This window comes from Maniola jurtina, chromosome 14 (assembly GCF_905333055.1).
Source record: "Maniola jurtina chromosome 14, ilManJurt1.1, whole genome shotgun sequence".
Taxonomy (NCBI): domain Eukaryota; kingdom Metazoa; phylum Arthropoda; class Insecta; order Lepidoptera; family Nymphalidae; genus Maniola; species Maniola jurtina.
In genome coordinates, this window is record NC_060042.1 from 12,474,050 (window position 1) to 12,489,791 (window position 15,742).

Consider the following 15,742-nt stretch of genomic DNA (forward strand, 5'->3'; position numbering starts at 1 on the left):
AGTAGCCTGTATCCATCCCCAGGACGCAAGCTATCTGTGTACAAAATATTATCAAAATCGGTTAAACGGATGTCCCGCGAAAAGTTAAAAGACAGACAGGACACGTTCGCATTTATAATATTTAGTATGGGCGTATGGATTTCATTACAAGACCTGAACTTGGTAATCAATAAAACCCGGTATCATACGTTTTGTATTATCTATTACTTAAGAGGAAAACCATCTCGAATGACTTAGACGATTTCACCTTCAAACTAGCAATTTTGACATGTCATGACCCTCTATTGACAATTAATCAAGCAGAGATTTCAATCTGCGAAATTTACGCGGACTTTTAGTATTTTGACGTAGGAGGGTAAAAGATCCAGTACATGAACGAATAAGGATTACCCTGACTTTGACCTAAAATTAAGATATATGAGAATTGTTCTATATATAATTTTTATTTTTTGTGTATCTGTACACAGTATATCAAAAAATCAAATAAAATGCGTGGTATTAATTATTATAAATTATTTTATTTAACAAAAGGATAAATTGCCAGTAAATGAACTGGGAATTTCAGTGAATGAACGAACTCTATCTAGTGCATAAACTCTCGATTCCTATTAATAAATTCTTAAGTATATTTTCGGCTTGGAATTTAAAAAAAAATTGTCAGATTTTCAGTTTTTGACTTATTGTATATTTTTTTCTACATTTTGCGCGATAAATCAAAAACTCTTTTACATAATAATAATAAATAAAACCTGTTTTAGAATGTATAATAGAGCCCTTTCATATGATATTATCCCCTTTGGTATAGTTATCTTAGTTTGAAAGTCACCTAAATTTTCTGGAAAACAGTCCAAATGACTACAGAGAAAATGAAACTTAACGCCCTTGTTGCATCCAAGTCGCTGGAAGTGCAACATCAGCTACTGAATGTGTTAAGAGTAGTGAGAATAATATACCGTAACACAAGTGTCTGATGTTATCAGATTTGTTCCTTTGAGCCGAGAAGCCACATGTTCTGATGCTTTTTAGACAATCTAAGATCTCTCATTAAGTGATCCAAATAATTTTGATTGAATGGTCTAAGTTGAGATGTAAAAAAGTCACTACATCGTCACTACCTTCTGAAAGTTCTTGAAATGGTAGATTAGAGGTACTGGGTTGGGGCTGAGGTACAGATTTATCACCAGAAGTCAGAATCGTTCAAATTGCAGACTGCAAGTTACAATAGAGCCGCTTGGAACAATTTTTTTGCTGTTTCTTCTGGTAATATTCACAACGCAGAAATAATAATCATCATGGTGTTTAGATGGTTCGCGCCAAATAATAAAATTTTTTTTTTAGTAAAAGTAGTTAACTATTCTTATTTGCTCATAAACGCAACGAGGAAATACAGCTTCCACATATAAAAATTGGAATCCAGGCCTTGCTGTTAGCTGCTAATGGGTTCTCAAAGTAGCCCGAGTATGCTTGTTTTACTGGGCACAAAAGGAAAGAATGAAAGGAGCTTACCCAGTACATCTTAAAAGATCCGTTATAGATACATGCATCCTGCCATGCCTTACCTATGCCAGCCAAACATGGGTCCAGACAAAGAATATAAAAAGAAATAGTGACTTGCTAAAGGGCGATGGCAAGTTGCATAAATTAAGCAAAAAATATTCAAAGTGAGAATTGAAGACATAAGAAAAAAGACAAAGCCTACAGACACCTTGAGACATGCCCTAAAACTGAAATGTAAATGGTCATATTGTATCGATTTTTACAGATGAAAGAAGGACAGGTAGGTAGACCGAAAACGCGTTGGTCTAATGCTATTGTGCAAATCGCGAGAGAAAATTAGCTTGATAGTACCAAAGACAGAGAGAAATGGGGATACCCAAGAGGGATCCATATCCAAGAAAGAAGAATACCAGAATAAATATAAAAAAAATTCAAAAGAAAAATAAAACCGACTTCAAAATCACAAACACTAAAAAGTAAAAAATAATTTAAGTTGTTGTGGTTTTTGAAGTCGGTTTTATTTTTCTTTTGAAAATTTTTTATTTCAAAATTTTTAGTGGCCCCACTGTACTATAATAATATGCCATGCCCAGCTAAAACCCTACTGTTTACTAAGCAATTACACTGATCGCGAGCAATTTGCTCTTATCCATTGAGGAGTTCTGTTCTCCATCTCAGAAGATATTCATCAGAACTTCATCTTTATATGGGACCACCTGCAAAGTATACCTAGCTTTTCAAAAAAAAATAATTTCCAAATCGGTCCAGGCGTCTTTGAGCAATCGGTGAACATACATTAAAAAAAAAAATTGAATTTGCTCTTATCCATTGAGGAGTTCTGTTCTCCATCTTCAAAGATATTCATCAGATCTTTACCAAATTTATATGGGACCACTTGCAAAGTATACCCTATCAAACAAAAAAAAAAATCCAAATCAGTCCAGGCGTCTTTGAGTAATCGGGGAACATACATAAAAAAAAAAGATACCGACGAATTCAGAACCTCTTCCTTTTTTTAAAGTCGGTTAAAAATATACTAAGATTTACTAACATGGTGTTATACCACAGAGTAGCAAACAGAGGCAAAGCTTCTAAGAAGCGAGCAAATTTTATAACTATTTTGGTAGGGTTGGCACTGGAGGATACAATTTAATTAACAATAGTTATTTGGTCAACAAGATGGTAAAGTTTGTTTTTGTTGTGATTGCCTAGTCTAAATATCGATCTTTAAATATCGATCAATAGATCTAAATATCGATTTTGAACGAAATCAGTCAATTTAGAAAGAATTATAAATGGTGCCAACTTTTTTAAATTTTGGTTACAGTTTCCTATTTTGTGATCCCAGGGAGCTCTAAATATCGATTTTGAACGAAATCGGTCAATTAACAAAGAATTTCAAAATGGCGTCGACTTTTTTAAATTTTGGTAACAGTTTCTTATTTTGTGATCCCAGGGAGCTCTAAATATCGATTTTGAACGAAATCGGTCAATTAACAAAGCACTTCAAAATGGCGTCGACTTTTTTAAATTTTGGTAACAGTTTCTTATTTCGTGATCCCAGGGAGCTCTAAATATCGATTTTGAACGAAATCGGTCAATTAACAAAGAATTTCAAAATGGCGTCGACTTTTTTAAATTTTGGTAACAGTTTCTTATTTTGTGATCCCAGGGAGCTCTAAATATCGATTTTGAACGAAATCGGTCAATTAACAAAGAATTTCAAAATGGCGTCGACTTTTTTAAATTTTGGTAACAGTTTCTTATTTTGTGATCGCAGAGAGCTCTAAATATCGATTTTGAACAAAATCGGTCAATTAACAAAGAATTTCAAAATGGCGTCGACTTTTTTAAATTTTGGTAACAGTTTCTTATTTCGTGATCCCAGGGAGCTCTAAATATCGATTTTGAACGAAATCGGTCAATTAACAAAGAATTTCAAAATGGCGTCGACTTTTTTAAATTTTGGTAACAGTTTCTTATTTTGTGATCCCAGGGAGCTCTAAATATCGATTTTGAACGAAATCGGTCAATTAACAAAGAATTTCAAAATGGCGTCGACTTTTTTAAATTTTGGTAACAGTTTCTTATTTTGTGATCGCAGAGAGCTCTAAATATCGATTTTGAACAAAATCGGTCAATTAACAAAGAATTTCAAAATGGCGTCGACTTTTTTAAATTTTGGTAACAGTTTCTTATTTCGTGATCCCAGGGAGCTCTAAATATCGATTTTGAACGAAATCGGTCAATTAACAAAGAATTTCAAAATGGCGTCGACTTTTTTAAATTTTGGTAACAGTTTCTTATTTTGTGATCCCAGGGAGCTCTAAATATCGATTTTGAACGAAATCGGTCAATTAACAAAGCACTTCAAAATGGCGTCGACTTTTTTAAATTTTGGTAACAGTTTCTTATTTCGTGATCCCAGGGAGCTCTAAATATCGATTTTGAACGAAATCGGTCAATTAACGAAGAATTTCAAAATGGCGTCGACTTTTTTAAATTTTGGTAACAGTTTCCTATTTTGTGATCCCAGGGAGCTCTAAATATCGATTTTGAACGAAATCGGTCAATTAACGAAGAATTTCAAAATGGCGTCGACTTTTTTAAATTTTGGTAACAGTTTCTTATTTTGTGATCGCAGAGAGCTCTAAATATCGATTTTGAACAAAATCGGTCAATTAACAAAGAATTTCAAAATGGCGTCGACTTTTTTAACTTTTGGTAACAGTTTCTTATTTCGTGATCCCAGGGAGCTCTAAATATCGATTTTGAACGAAATCGGTCAATTAACAAAGAATTTCAAAATGGCGTCGACTTTTTTAAATTTTGGTAACAGTTTCCTATTTTGTGATCCCAGGGAGCTCTAAATATCGATTTTGAACGAAATCGGTCAATTAACGAAGAATTTCAAAATGGCGTCGACTTTTTTAAATTTTGGTAACAGTTTCTTATTTTGTGATCGCAGAGAGCTCTAAATATCGATTTTGAACAAAATCGGTCAATTAACAAAGAATTTCAAAATGGCGTCGACTTTTTTAAATTTTGGTAACAGTTTCTTATTTCGTGATCCCAGGGAGCTCTAAATATCGATTTTGAATAAAATCGGTCAATTAACAAAGAATTTCAAAATGGCGTCGACTTTTTTAAATTTTGGTAACAGTTTCTTATTTTGTGATCGCAGAGAGCTCTAAATATCGATTTTGAACAAAATCGGCCAATTAACAAAGAATTTCAAAATGGCGTCGACTTTTTTAAATTTTGGTAACAGTTTCTTATTTCGTGATCCCAGGGAGCTCTAAATATCGATTTTGAACGAAATCGGTCAATTAACAAAGAATTTCAAAATGGCGTCGACTTTTTTAAATTTTGGTAACAGTTTCTTATTTCGTGATCCCAGGGAGCTCTAAATATCGATTTTGAACGAAATCGGTCAATTAACAAAGAATTTCAAAATGGCGTCGACTTTTTTAAATTTTGGTAACAGTTTCTTATTTCGTGATCCCAGGGAGCTCTAAATATCGATTTTGAACGAAATCGGTCAATTAACAAAGAATTTCAAAATGGCGTCGACTTTTTTAAATTTTGGTAACAGTTTCTTATTTCGTGATCCCAGGGAGCTCTAAATATCGATTTTGAACGAAATCGGTCAATTAACAAAGAATTTCAAAATGGCGTCGACTTTTTTAAATTTTGGTAACAGTTTCTTATTTCGTGATCCCAGGGAGCTCTAAATATCGATTTTGAACGAAATCGGTCAATTAACGAAGAATTTCAAAATGGCGTCGACTTTTTTAAATTTTGGTAACAGTTTCTTATTTTGTGATCCCAGGGAGCTCTAAATATCGATTTTGAACGAAATCGGTCAATTAACAAAGAATTTCAAAATGGCGTCGACTTTTTTAAATTTTGGTAACAGTTTCTTATTTTGTGATCCCAGGGAGCTCTAAATATCGATTTTGAACGAAATCGGTCAATTAACAAAGAATTTCAAAATGGCGTCGATTTTTTTAAATTTTGGTAACAATTTCCTGTTTTGTGATCCTAGGGATCCTCAGATATTGATTTTGAACAAAATCTATGACAGGTCAAGAAAATAGATTTTAAACACTATTTAAATTATTATCATTAACATTAAATTAAATGAAAACACGACGCGCGACGTGTACTGCAGCCCCTGAGCTTGAGCACAGGCCGAGCCGGTAAACCGATTTCTCTCCGTACGCGACGTAGCGCCTGTGCTCACGCACACACGCGCCTCAAGCTTGTAGTAGTGTACCTATCGTAGCGCGCTTGTATGAAGCTTTGACTCTGTTCGCTACTCATGTGGTTATACAACGCAATACCACACTCACAAACACTCGTACACACATACAGACAAGTATATACTCACACACACTCACACACACACATGGACGCACGCACACGCACTTTTGAACGGTTTGAACGGAACACGGTTTTGAAATTGAAATTGAAAAAAGTGTAAGAATTTGTAAGAAAATATTTAAAAACGGTATATCAGCCGGTTTTTTATTCCAGCTCTTAATACATGTAAAAACGTCCAATCTGTTCATTTACTCGAGCCTTTACCCTAGTACCTAATTATATCGACCGCCCCATATCAAAACAAAGTAAATGTCATTTTTCCGAAAATCGTTTTATGTCATAAGCCTAACTTTCATAGTATGTCCCGTTGTATTGTAAGGACACCCACATTAAAGTAAAATTAAAAGCTAGTAAGTCGCTTTGACCATTTTAAAACATAGTAAGTCTATGAACTGGCTAGGTTTTTATAGATTAATGCGCCTTACTAAGTTTTTAAAAGGAATTAGATTAAATAAAATAAATATCACCCATTATCTAAATACCATGTCAAAACAGTAAATACTTAATAATGCATTAAAACTTAAAAGTAAGATAGGAAAAGTCAATGACCTCTACATGTCAACTGTTAAATATGGTTTGCAAGGGAAATACTTTGCATACTTACGTAATGTTTTTAGGGTTCCATATCTCAAAAGGAAACACGGGACCCTTATAGGATCACTTTGTTGTCTGTCTTTCTGTCCGTCTGTCCGTCTGTCGTGTCTGTCAAGAAAACCGATAGGGTATTTCCCGTTAACCTAGAATTATGGGCAGGTAGATAGGTCTCAACTCTCATAGCCCAAGTAAAGGAATAAATCCGAGAACAAATTTCGTGATTCTTGATCAACGGGAAGTACTGTATAGGTTTTCTTGACGGACGGACGGACAAATGGACAGACAGCAAAGTGGTCCTTTAAGAGCTCCGTTTTTCATTTTGAGGTACAGAACCCTAAAAAAGAAAATGATGCACATGTAATGAATAAATGTGTTGGCCAGTCTTCACACTAAAATATTTAAACCCCTTTAATTTAAAAACTGTCATAGCCTAGTGGTTAGAACGTCCGCCTCCTAATCGAAGGTCGGGGGTTCGATCCCGGAATCACGCACTACTAACTTTTCAGTTATGTGCGTTTTAAGCAATTTAATATCACTTGCTTTAACGGCGAAGGAAAATATCGTGAGGAAACCTACATACCTGCAAGTTTTCCATGTTCTCAAAGGTGTGTGAAGTATGCCATTCCGCATTGGACCAGAAAGAACTACGGCCTAAACTTCTTTTGAATTTAAACCACTTACTAGGTTTTGATCTGAGAAAGAAATTTGACATTAATTGACAAAATTGAGAGACCTAAGCTTGTATAAGAACACAGAAGTTTCATAATTCGTGTTCACTTTGCCTAACGTCTCTCAGAGAGCAGAGAGAGATTTAAACTGTTTCTTATAATCACTGGCCATATTTCAAATGCGAAAGTGTGTTTGTTGGTTTAATATTCAATCACGCTGCAACGGAGCAACCAGTCGACGTGGTTTTTTGCATGGATACATTTAAAGACCTTGAGAGTGACATCTCTCTCCGCATCGTATTCTTTATTGCTGAGGGTTGTGATCTCTTTCCATTATTCCTACATCTAATGGTAGGTTTTCTTGGGATAATAATGTGGTGGGTTCAAAGAGCCTACGGAACTCGACTAGAAAAACGAGATTTTGACACTTAGGTTTAACGGTTATGAATTAGTTATTAATATCAGTGATAAAATTGATTAGGGCTGTCAGGTAAAATGACATTTATCTCGGAAAATCAAAGAGTGTCCACGAGATTTTATTCCAAGTTTGCGCTACTAACTACATATATTATGAAGAGGAAAGGTTTGTTTGTTTGTTATCGATAAACTCTGAAACTACTGAACTACTTGCACTAAAGACATAATCATCAACATCAACCGACAGACGTCCACCGTGAACATAGATCTTTAATAGGGTCTTCCACATGCTACGGGTTTGCGCCGCCTGAATCTTTGCGCTTGCGCTTGACGACAATCATGCTTTAAAGAAAGCAATGATGAGGTCCAAGTTGGAGCACGCTTACCTAGAAGATGCCTATTCACTCTTGGCTTGCAGGTATCTAAGGTATATATGGCAGGAAACACGGCCGCCGAAATGGCGTTCCAACCTTTAGGCTCTCCCCATTGCCCGCAGCATGAATCTGAGCTTTCTTATGAGACCCATGGTTATATTATGTACATATAATATCTCATAAGAAAGCTCTAACACACAATCCAGCTAAGTAAGTCCAATTTCAAAAAAAGCTAGCTAGCCGACAAATCTAACTCAGGCAGCTTTCGGGAACCTTCGAGATGTCTCTGTCCAAAATTCCTCAATGCTTGAAGAACAGTCTTTGAATAGTGCATATTGTCAGTGATGAAATATGGATCCGAAATATAGGTCTTTTTTTTTGTACACAGGAAATGCCTGACGCATACCCCTCCGTCATGTGGGGCTTGCACCAAACTTGCACTACTACGAAATCCATTTCGGAACACGGCACCCGGAACGAGGCGCGCTATCTCCTAACATAGGTATAATACCTATTTAGAACACTTACTATCTGTCATCATAATCTATGACAACCTCCGAGTATTTACCTGGTAAAACCGTAACTTTAGAATAAAATTTAGTATATAAGCAGGCTTCATTTAGAAATGAAAAAATCCCTATTTTATTTTTCAACGATTATAAACACAACTTTCATTCAAAAATAATAAGCTTAAATTCATTTTAAATAATATTTTGCGACGAAATGACGCGCACAGTCCTTCCGCCATGACAGTCCAGTGGACACTGAATTCCATAGAGCGCCTGCAAGAAAATAAATAGCACAGGAAGTTTTTTGGTTAGTTTTAGATTATTTAAGAAACGAAAAACATTTAGTATAAAACTAACAGTTAAAATTGATTGCTAAACCTAAACATATCATTTTCTGGAGGTTGGCTTCAAAGTATCAAGATGTTAAAGAAAACTTTTACAGAACAAGTTGCGAACAGCAATGTTTTCAACTTGGTTTTTTTTTTTATTGGGATAATGTATACTAAATAAAAAGAGGCCCTTATAATCTTCACAAACTGAAGTTTTTAATTGCATGTATTTAATAGCTGTTAATGCTTTAGAAAAATAAACAATTTACTTCAAAGTACAGCATTTTTGCGATTTGTCAAATAGCAATTACCTTAAGCATGTACATGTGTAAATATAAGTGGTTATAAAACTGATAACACATTAGAGAACTGCCGCAGTGACGTGCGGCTTGCAACAAATCGTAAATTGCTATTTTTAACCCCCCGACCCAAAAACAGGGGTGTTATAAGTTTGACGTGTGTATCTGTGTATCTGTCTGTGGCATCGTAGCGCCTAAACGAATGAACCGATTTTAGTTTAATTTTTTTTATTTGAAAGGTGGCTTGATCGAGAGTGTTCTTAGCTATAATCCAAGAAAATTGGTTCAGCCGTTTAAAAGTTATCAGCTCTTTTCTAGTTTTCTTGTAACTTTGTAATGTAACAGACCGTTAGGTTCATAATATTATATCAATTGACAAATGACTAGCTGTCAAGATGGACGTTGCCTAGATACATAATTATTTATTTGAAAATGATGTTTTGGAAAACTCAAATACTTTGCCGGGGGTGTTATAAATTTTTAATTTACACTTGTATTATCATATGTAGAACAATGACTCGTCAATATGCAATGTATGAGTAGGTGTACTTTCCGGTTCGATAAAATTTAAAATTTCTGCATGACAACTTAGGCTGCAAACGAACAAAGCTTGTTTTAGGTTTAGGCTCAGAATACGTGGCACATAATTGTATTTCCTGTCAGGCCAGTAAACTAGGCAGATACTCAACATTTATTATTATTCGAACCGTAGACATTTTGATACGGATTCGATTGAACATCTCACTGAACTAAATATTCAGATTTGTGAACAAGGAATAATCAAATCTTACATCCAAATCTGTTCAGGCATTTAGAAGCTATGGTGGAATCTATTGATAAAAAGTAAAAGTATTAAAAAAATATTAAAAATCAGATCTGTCCGTTGCTCTGTTGCGGCGTGATTAAAGACAAACAAACCATTAAACCAACAAATCAACAAGCAAACAACTTAAATTGCATTTATAATATGGGTAGTGATTAATTTTTTTCCTTTTCTTTATCATTATAATAATCATTTTCATTTAATTTTCGCAGGATACACAAAGACGTTCGTAAAATGCGGCAAGAAGGGCTACGTGATGCCGGGAGCGTTCAGGAAGCACGCGGAGGCGATATACAACATGCGGGTCCGTCCAGATGACATCTGGGTCATCACATTCCCACGATCAGGTAAACATTTTAATCACCATGATTGCCGGCCCACTACTGAGCACGGGTCTCCTCTCAAAATGAGAAGGGTTTAGGCCATAGTCTGCCACGCCTGGCCTAATGCGGATTGGCAGACTTCACACACCTTTGAGAACATTGAGAACTCTCAGGCATGCAGGTTTCCTCACGATGCTTTCCTTCACCGTTAAAGCCGTGATATTTAATTGTTTAAAACACACATAACTGCAAAGTTAGTGGTGCGTGCTCGGGATCGAACCCCGACCTACGTTCAGAAGGCGGACGTTCCAACCATTAGGCCATCACAGCTATCGTACAACATTTTAATCTAAGTAGTGGGAAAAAGTGACTGAAAACTGAAAAGGAAAAAGGAAGGAAGACTCATGCATCTATAACAGTCGCGTAAGTGGGCCCTAGTAACTTAGGTTCTACGAGTACTTAAGTTTATTTAAGTTATCAGTTACTTGTCTGGTGGGAGGCTTCGGCCGTGGCTAGTTACTACCCCACCGGCAAAGATGTGCCGCCAATCGATTAAAAGCGTTCCGATACGATGTCGTGTAGAAACCAGAGGGGTATAGGTTTACTAAAAACTGCCATATCGTGGCCATATCCCTTCCAGGTTAGCCCGCTTTCATTGCATCATCACTTACCACCAGGTGAGATTGCAGTCAAGGCCTAACTTGTATCTGAATAAAAAAATAAAATAAAAATAAATAGTGACTCTCTTAGTAGTCAATAATTTAAAAAACCTTATTTCCGGCTGTGACCTATAAGGTTTTAGTACAATTAATATAACTTAAATCTGAAAAGGAAATAGGAAGGGAGACCTATGCGACTATGCGAATGGTGCTGCAAATGTTCATGGGTTCGTAATCACTTAACATCCGGTGGCTTGTGTGCTCGTTTGCTCGCTATTTTTTAATAAAATATTCAAACCCCTTTGCAATAATTTCATAACTGTGAACGTTTTAAGTGGTTAAATTCGTTAGATAGCTAAATGATAAAACAGATTGCTGTGTCACAACAGTTATCTATATCGACCGCGGAATATTTTGGTTATTTTGGTTATACGAGGCACTTCAACAAGATTAGGCTTAGAAGGCCTACTTGACATTTTATTTTAGGCACATTCGTTTTCTTTAAACCCTCGATAATCCTAGTTATTACTAGGATTATCTACTAGGATTACTAATAACAAGTGTAAATTTAAAATTTATTACACCCCTGACAAGTGAAGGTTACAGTAATAACTAGAAAAGAGCTGATAACTTTCAAACGGCTGAACCGATTTTCTTGGATTATAGCTAAGAACACTCTCGATCAAGCCACCTTTCAAACAAAAAAAATCAAATTAAAATCGGTTCATTACTTTGGTAGCTACGATGCCACAGACAGATACACAGATACACAGACACACAGATACACACGTCAAACTCATAACACCCCTCTTTTTGGGTCGGGGGTTAAAAGTCAATCTATGTTCTAATGGAACAAGTTCAAAAGGAGCACGCCGCGCCGCGCCGTAATCCGAAAAACTATTTTTTTTCTTACTATAGCATCTGCAGGGTATCATTGTTTAGGAATCATTAAATAGAGTACGAATATATTTTTTATTTTATTTTTATCTTAAAAATAAGGAAATGGAGGGCTGTCAAAATTGTATAATTTAGAATGATTTTAGACCTTTATGTGTGTGTATGTGTTTTTTTTTGTTTCTCTTTCACGGTTTATTGCTATGTTCTAGCTCTAAAAAGAAATATTTCGTAAACCAAAAATATGATGTACATATTTATGTACGGAACCCTAAAAGAGCGACCCGACTTGAACTTGACCGGTTTTTTTGGATGTTTTCAGGCACAACATGGACGCAAGAAATGGTCTGGTTGATAGAAAATGATCTAGACTTTAAGGCAGCTAAGAAACAACCACTTTTTGACCGGTTTCCGATGTTAGAGTGAGTCCAATTTCATTCTCTTTATTTTGACTTGGACATAATAATTATGTATAGTGCGTGACAGGTTGAGATGGCAACAGGGGTGGGGACGTCCCGCACACCCACACATCCCCCGCGCAAACCCGCTACGGGTGAGCGCGGGTGACATGCGGGTGTGCAGGAGTCAGGGTAGGCATAAGTTAGATAGTTCCCTCTTTAATGGCGGTGATGATGGAAAATGAGCATTGAACTATTTGAATCAGGGTATAAAGCAGCGCTTTTATGCCTCTATGACCAGCACGCCGCTGGTCGTGTACTATACTTGCTTTCTCCAAGTTCAATGATCTGTTTAAGATAAGACATACTATCGTTTAAATATGCTATTTTTGGAGGTTGTGACATGTCATATTTTCTCGATCTCTTTCGCTTATATCATTATATTATTTAGATTCAGTTTGTGCTTTCCACCTCCCAAAATCTCATCATGTATTTCACTATCAAAATTTCAAAGAAATTTCGTTCCAGGTTTCTACTCAATATACAATACACAACTCACTACTCTATCAACTACTAATATTCCTCAATTTTCTTTACAGAACTACCTCACAAATACCAGAAGTTGCATTTGAACTGATTAAGGCAAACTTCATGAACCTAGGCTACTTTCAAGGGCTGAACCTCGCAGTAAAGGTCCCAAGTTGGAAGACCATAGACGAAGCACCATCACCTCGATTCATCAAGACCCACTTACCCCTCTCTCTTCTACCACCAAGTCTTCTAAATACTGCCAAAGTGATATACGTAGCAAGAGATCCCAGGGACGTGGCAGTTTCATATTACTATCTACATAAAATGGTTAGCAAGACCTTGATGAGGTCAACGTTCACACATTTCTGGGATGCTTTCAGAAGAGATTTGTGTAAGCCCTTTTATATTATATTTTTAACCCCAGACCCAAAAAGAGGGGTGTTATAAGTTTGACGTGTGTATCTGTGTATCTATCTGTGGCACTCCTAAACTAATGAACCGATTTTAATTTAGTTTTTTTTTTGTTTGAAAGGTGGCTTGATCGAGAGTGTTCTTAGCTATAATCCATGAAAATTGGTTCAGCCGTTTGAAAGTTATCGGCTCTTTTTTAGTTACTGTAACCTTCACTTGTCAGGGGTATTATAAATTTTTATTTTACACTTGTGTCTTATATTTTCGGTAACGAATAACGATCAAATACTTATTTATTACAAGCAATGTTCAACGTTACGTCCATAACATTTGGATTTGCTTGACTGAACTTAGCATGTTGAGCATGAATAGGTACTTATACTGGTCAAGATACTTATCATAAGTTTCGCATTCTTCTGTTCAATGAAAAAGGAGGCTTTGCCTGGCAGTGATGATACATTAACATGCGAATTTTGTTCAAATTTAACGTATTAAATAATTAAAATCTTAATCACCTTATAAGCTGTCTTAGTTTAGGGGCCAGGACTCCATGAAACTCATGTACCTTGGCAAGTTTAGAAAGAGAAATAAAACTCTATACCTCATTGTTTTTAGTGCCATGGACTCCTATAATAGAACATACGAATGAAGCATGGGAATTAAGGCATAAAGAAAATATGCATTTTTTATTCTATGAAGATATGATAAAGGTAAGAAAATATGAACAGTACAATATGGTTATGGGAATCTCTGCTATACAATAAACCGGTAGGTGGTGATGGGCCGGTCTCAACCTTCACTGATCTGTATGCTGTCTCATGTATGGGTATATCCAGTACCCAATGTACCTAATAATAACTAAGCCTCAATAGCTCAACGGTTATAGGAGCGGACTGAAAACCGAAAGGTCGGAGGTTCAAACCCCACCCGTTGCACTATTGTCGTACCCACTCCTAGCACAAGCTTAACGCTTAGTTGGAGGGGAAAAGGGAAATGTTAGTCATGATTAAAATGACTAATATTCTTTTAAAAAATAAAATAAAATAATAATAATAATGTTACTGTAAAGACTTTTAGGGTCTCTATACTTCTCATTTTGCTCCTTCAATCTTACTAGGCAATATTTAACTTAATATTTCTTGTACAGGATTTACCGAAGGTAATACGCGGAGTAAGCAAATTTTTGGATAGAGAGTATTCAGAAGAACAAGTGGGACAGTTAGCAGACCACCTTAGTTTTAAGAGCTTCCAAAAGAACAAGACAGTTAACAATTCTGCTAATGAGAATGGGGAAATTCAGTTTATTAGAAAAGGTAATATTTCTAATTAAATTTTATTTATACCTCCTAATTATCCGAAAGAAGTTTGGTAGTTGGCTTTTAGTTTGACTCATGCCTTTTTTACCGAAACCCTAAACTATTTGGCAAAAGAATAACTACTATAGCTGTTCAGTTTCTTCAGTCCAGAATTCTGGGGGCCTACCCTAGTTTGATAGCAACATTGTGACAATCGCAATCCTATCTGATTCGCCAACACTCTCTCGCTATTGGTTAAAATGCATTGTAGCAGCAAGATTACTATAAATTCAGCCAGTCACAGCAATTGAAATTGTAACAATGATTGATGTAGCGTTTCCGTAATCGACCAATATGTCTCTTTGTAATCTTTGGGATAAGGCAATAATTTCAACCGAAAATTGTCTACATACAGGTGAAGCAGGCGGTTGGAGGACACACTTCGATGCCAAAATGGTGGTGCAGGCAGACGAATTCTTATCAAAGAAACTCAAAGGTCTGAGTTTGAAGTACCCTTCTTTATGTAATACGGACGGTGAAACCACCTATTTATAAACGCCATGAGATATCTATAATCTATTTTTCCTTAGATGACTTAAAATGTAAACAAATCGCAGAAAATTTTACGGAGAAACGTCTAAGATATGCACTTTACCTGGCATTTTAGACATTCTGTGGTCAATTCCAAATTAACCAGTTCATTGGAAAGCCTAGAACACCGCAGAGACGTAAGCTCTCTTTGCGTACCTATTATAAATTAGATATGAAGGAGAGTGTTTTTTTTTTTAATCTTGATTTTTGGGAGTTTTTTCCATTTGGAAAATGCCACTCCGTAAGGCCACATTATATACTTAACAACTTATTTGCGTAAGGCCTTCTTGTACAGCCGTAACAGTGCCCTAGCCTCATCCGACAGAGGTTGGGATGGGGCACCGTTACAGCCGCCGACCTGGCGAAGAATGGGGAATCTATTGCATATCTCCCATCTCTCCGCCTCGTTCCGCACACATTCCGCCAATACATGGTGTACGTCCTCCGGTAAGGAGAGTGTTCTAAGGATTTTTTTTGTTTTTTTTTTTTTTTTAAAGAATATTAGCCATATTAGTCATCACTAATATTCCCCTTTCCCCTCCAACTAAGCGTAAAGCTTGTGTTAGGAGTGGGTACGACAATAATGCAACGGGTGGGATTTGAACCACTGACCTTCCGGATTTCAGGCTTCTTAACCGTTGAGCTATTGAGGCTATAAGCAACTGCACCTTAATCCACCTTCCCTTTTCACCACCGCACCGCACGCCACCGAAAGCAATTTTATCCTTACCCGGAAGCCTGGTG

General features: G+C 36.2%; 1 protein-coding gene across 1 annotated transcript in view; it reads left to right on the top strand.

Moving 5' to 3' along the window:
* Positions 1 to 15,310, top strand: part of LOC123871842 (sulfotransferase 1A1-like) — a 25,165-nt gene extending 9,855 nt beyond the window's left edge. Inside the window, exons 2-7 of the mRNA XM_045915841.1 lie at positions 10,109 to 10,243; positions 12,095 to 12,194; positions 12,770 to 13,092; positions 13,728 to 13,822; positions 14,260 to 14,425; positions 14,823 to 15,310. Coding sequence (XP_045771797.1) covers positions 10,109 to 10,243; positions 12,095 to 12,194; positions 12,770 to 13,092; positions 13,728 to 13,822; positions 14,260 to 14,425; positions 14,823 to 14,962 — 959 coding nt within the window. The 3' untranslated portion in view covers positions 14,963 to 15,310. The remainder of the gene's footprint in view (positions 1 to 10,108; positions 10,244 to 12,094; positions 12,195 to 12,769; positions 13,093 to 13,727; positions 13,823 to 14,259; positions 14,426 to 14,822) is intronic.
* Positions 15,311 to 15,742: the final 432 nt, after the last annotated feature.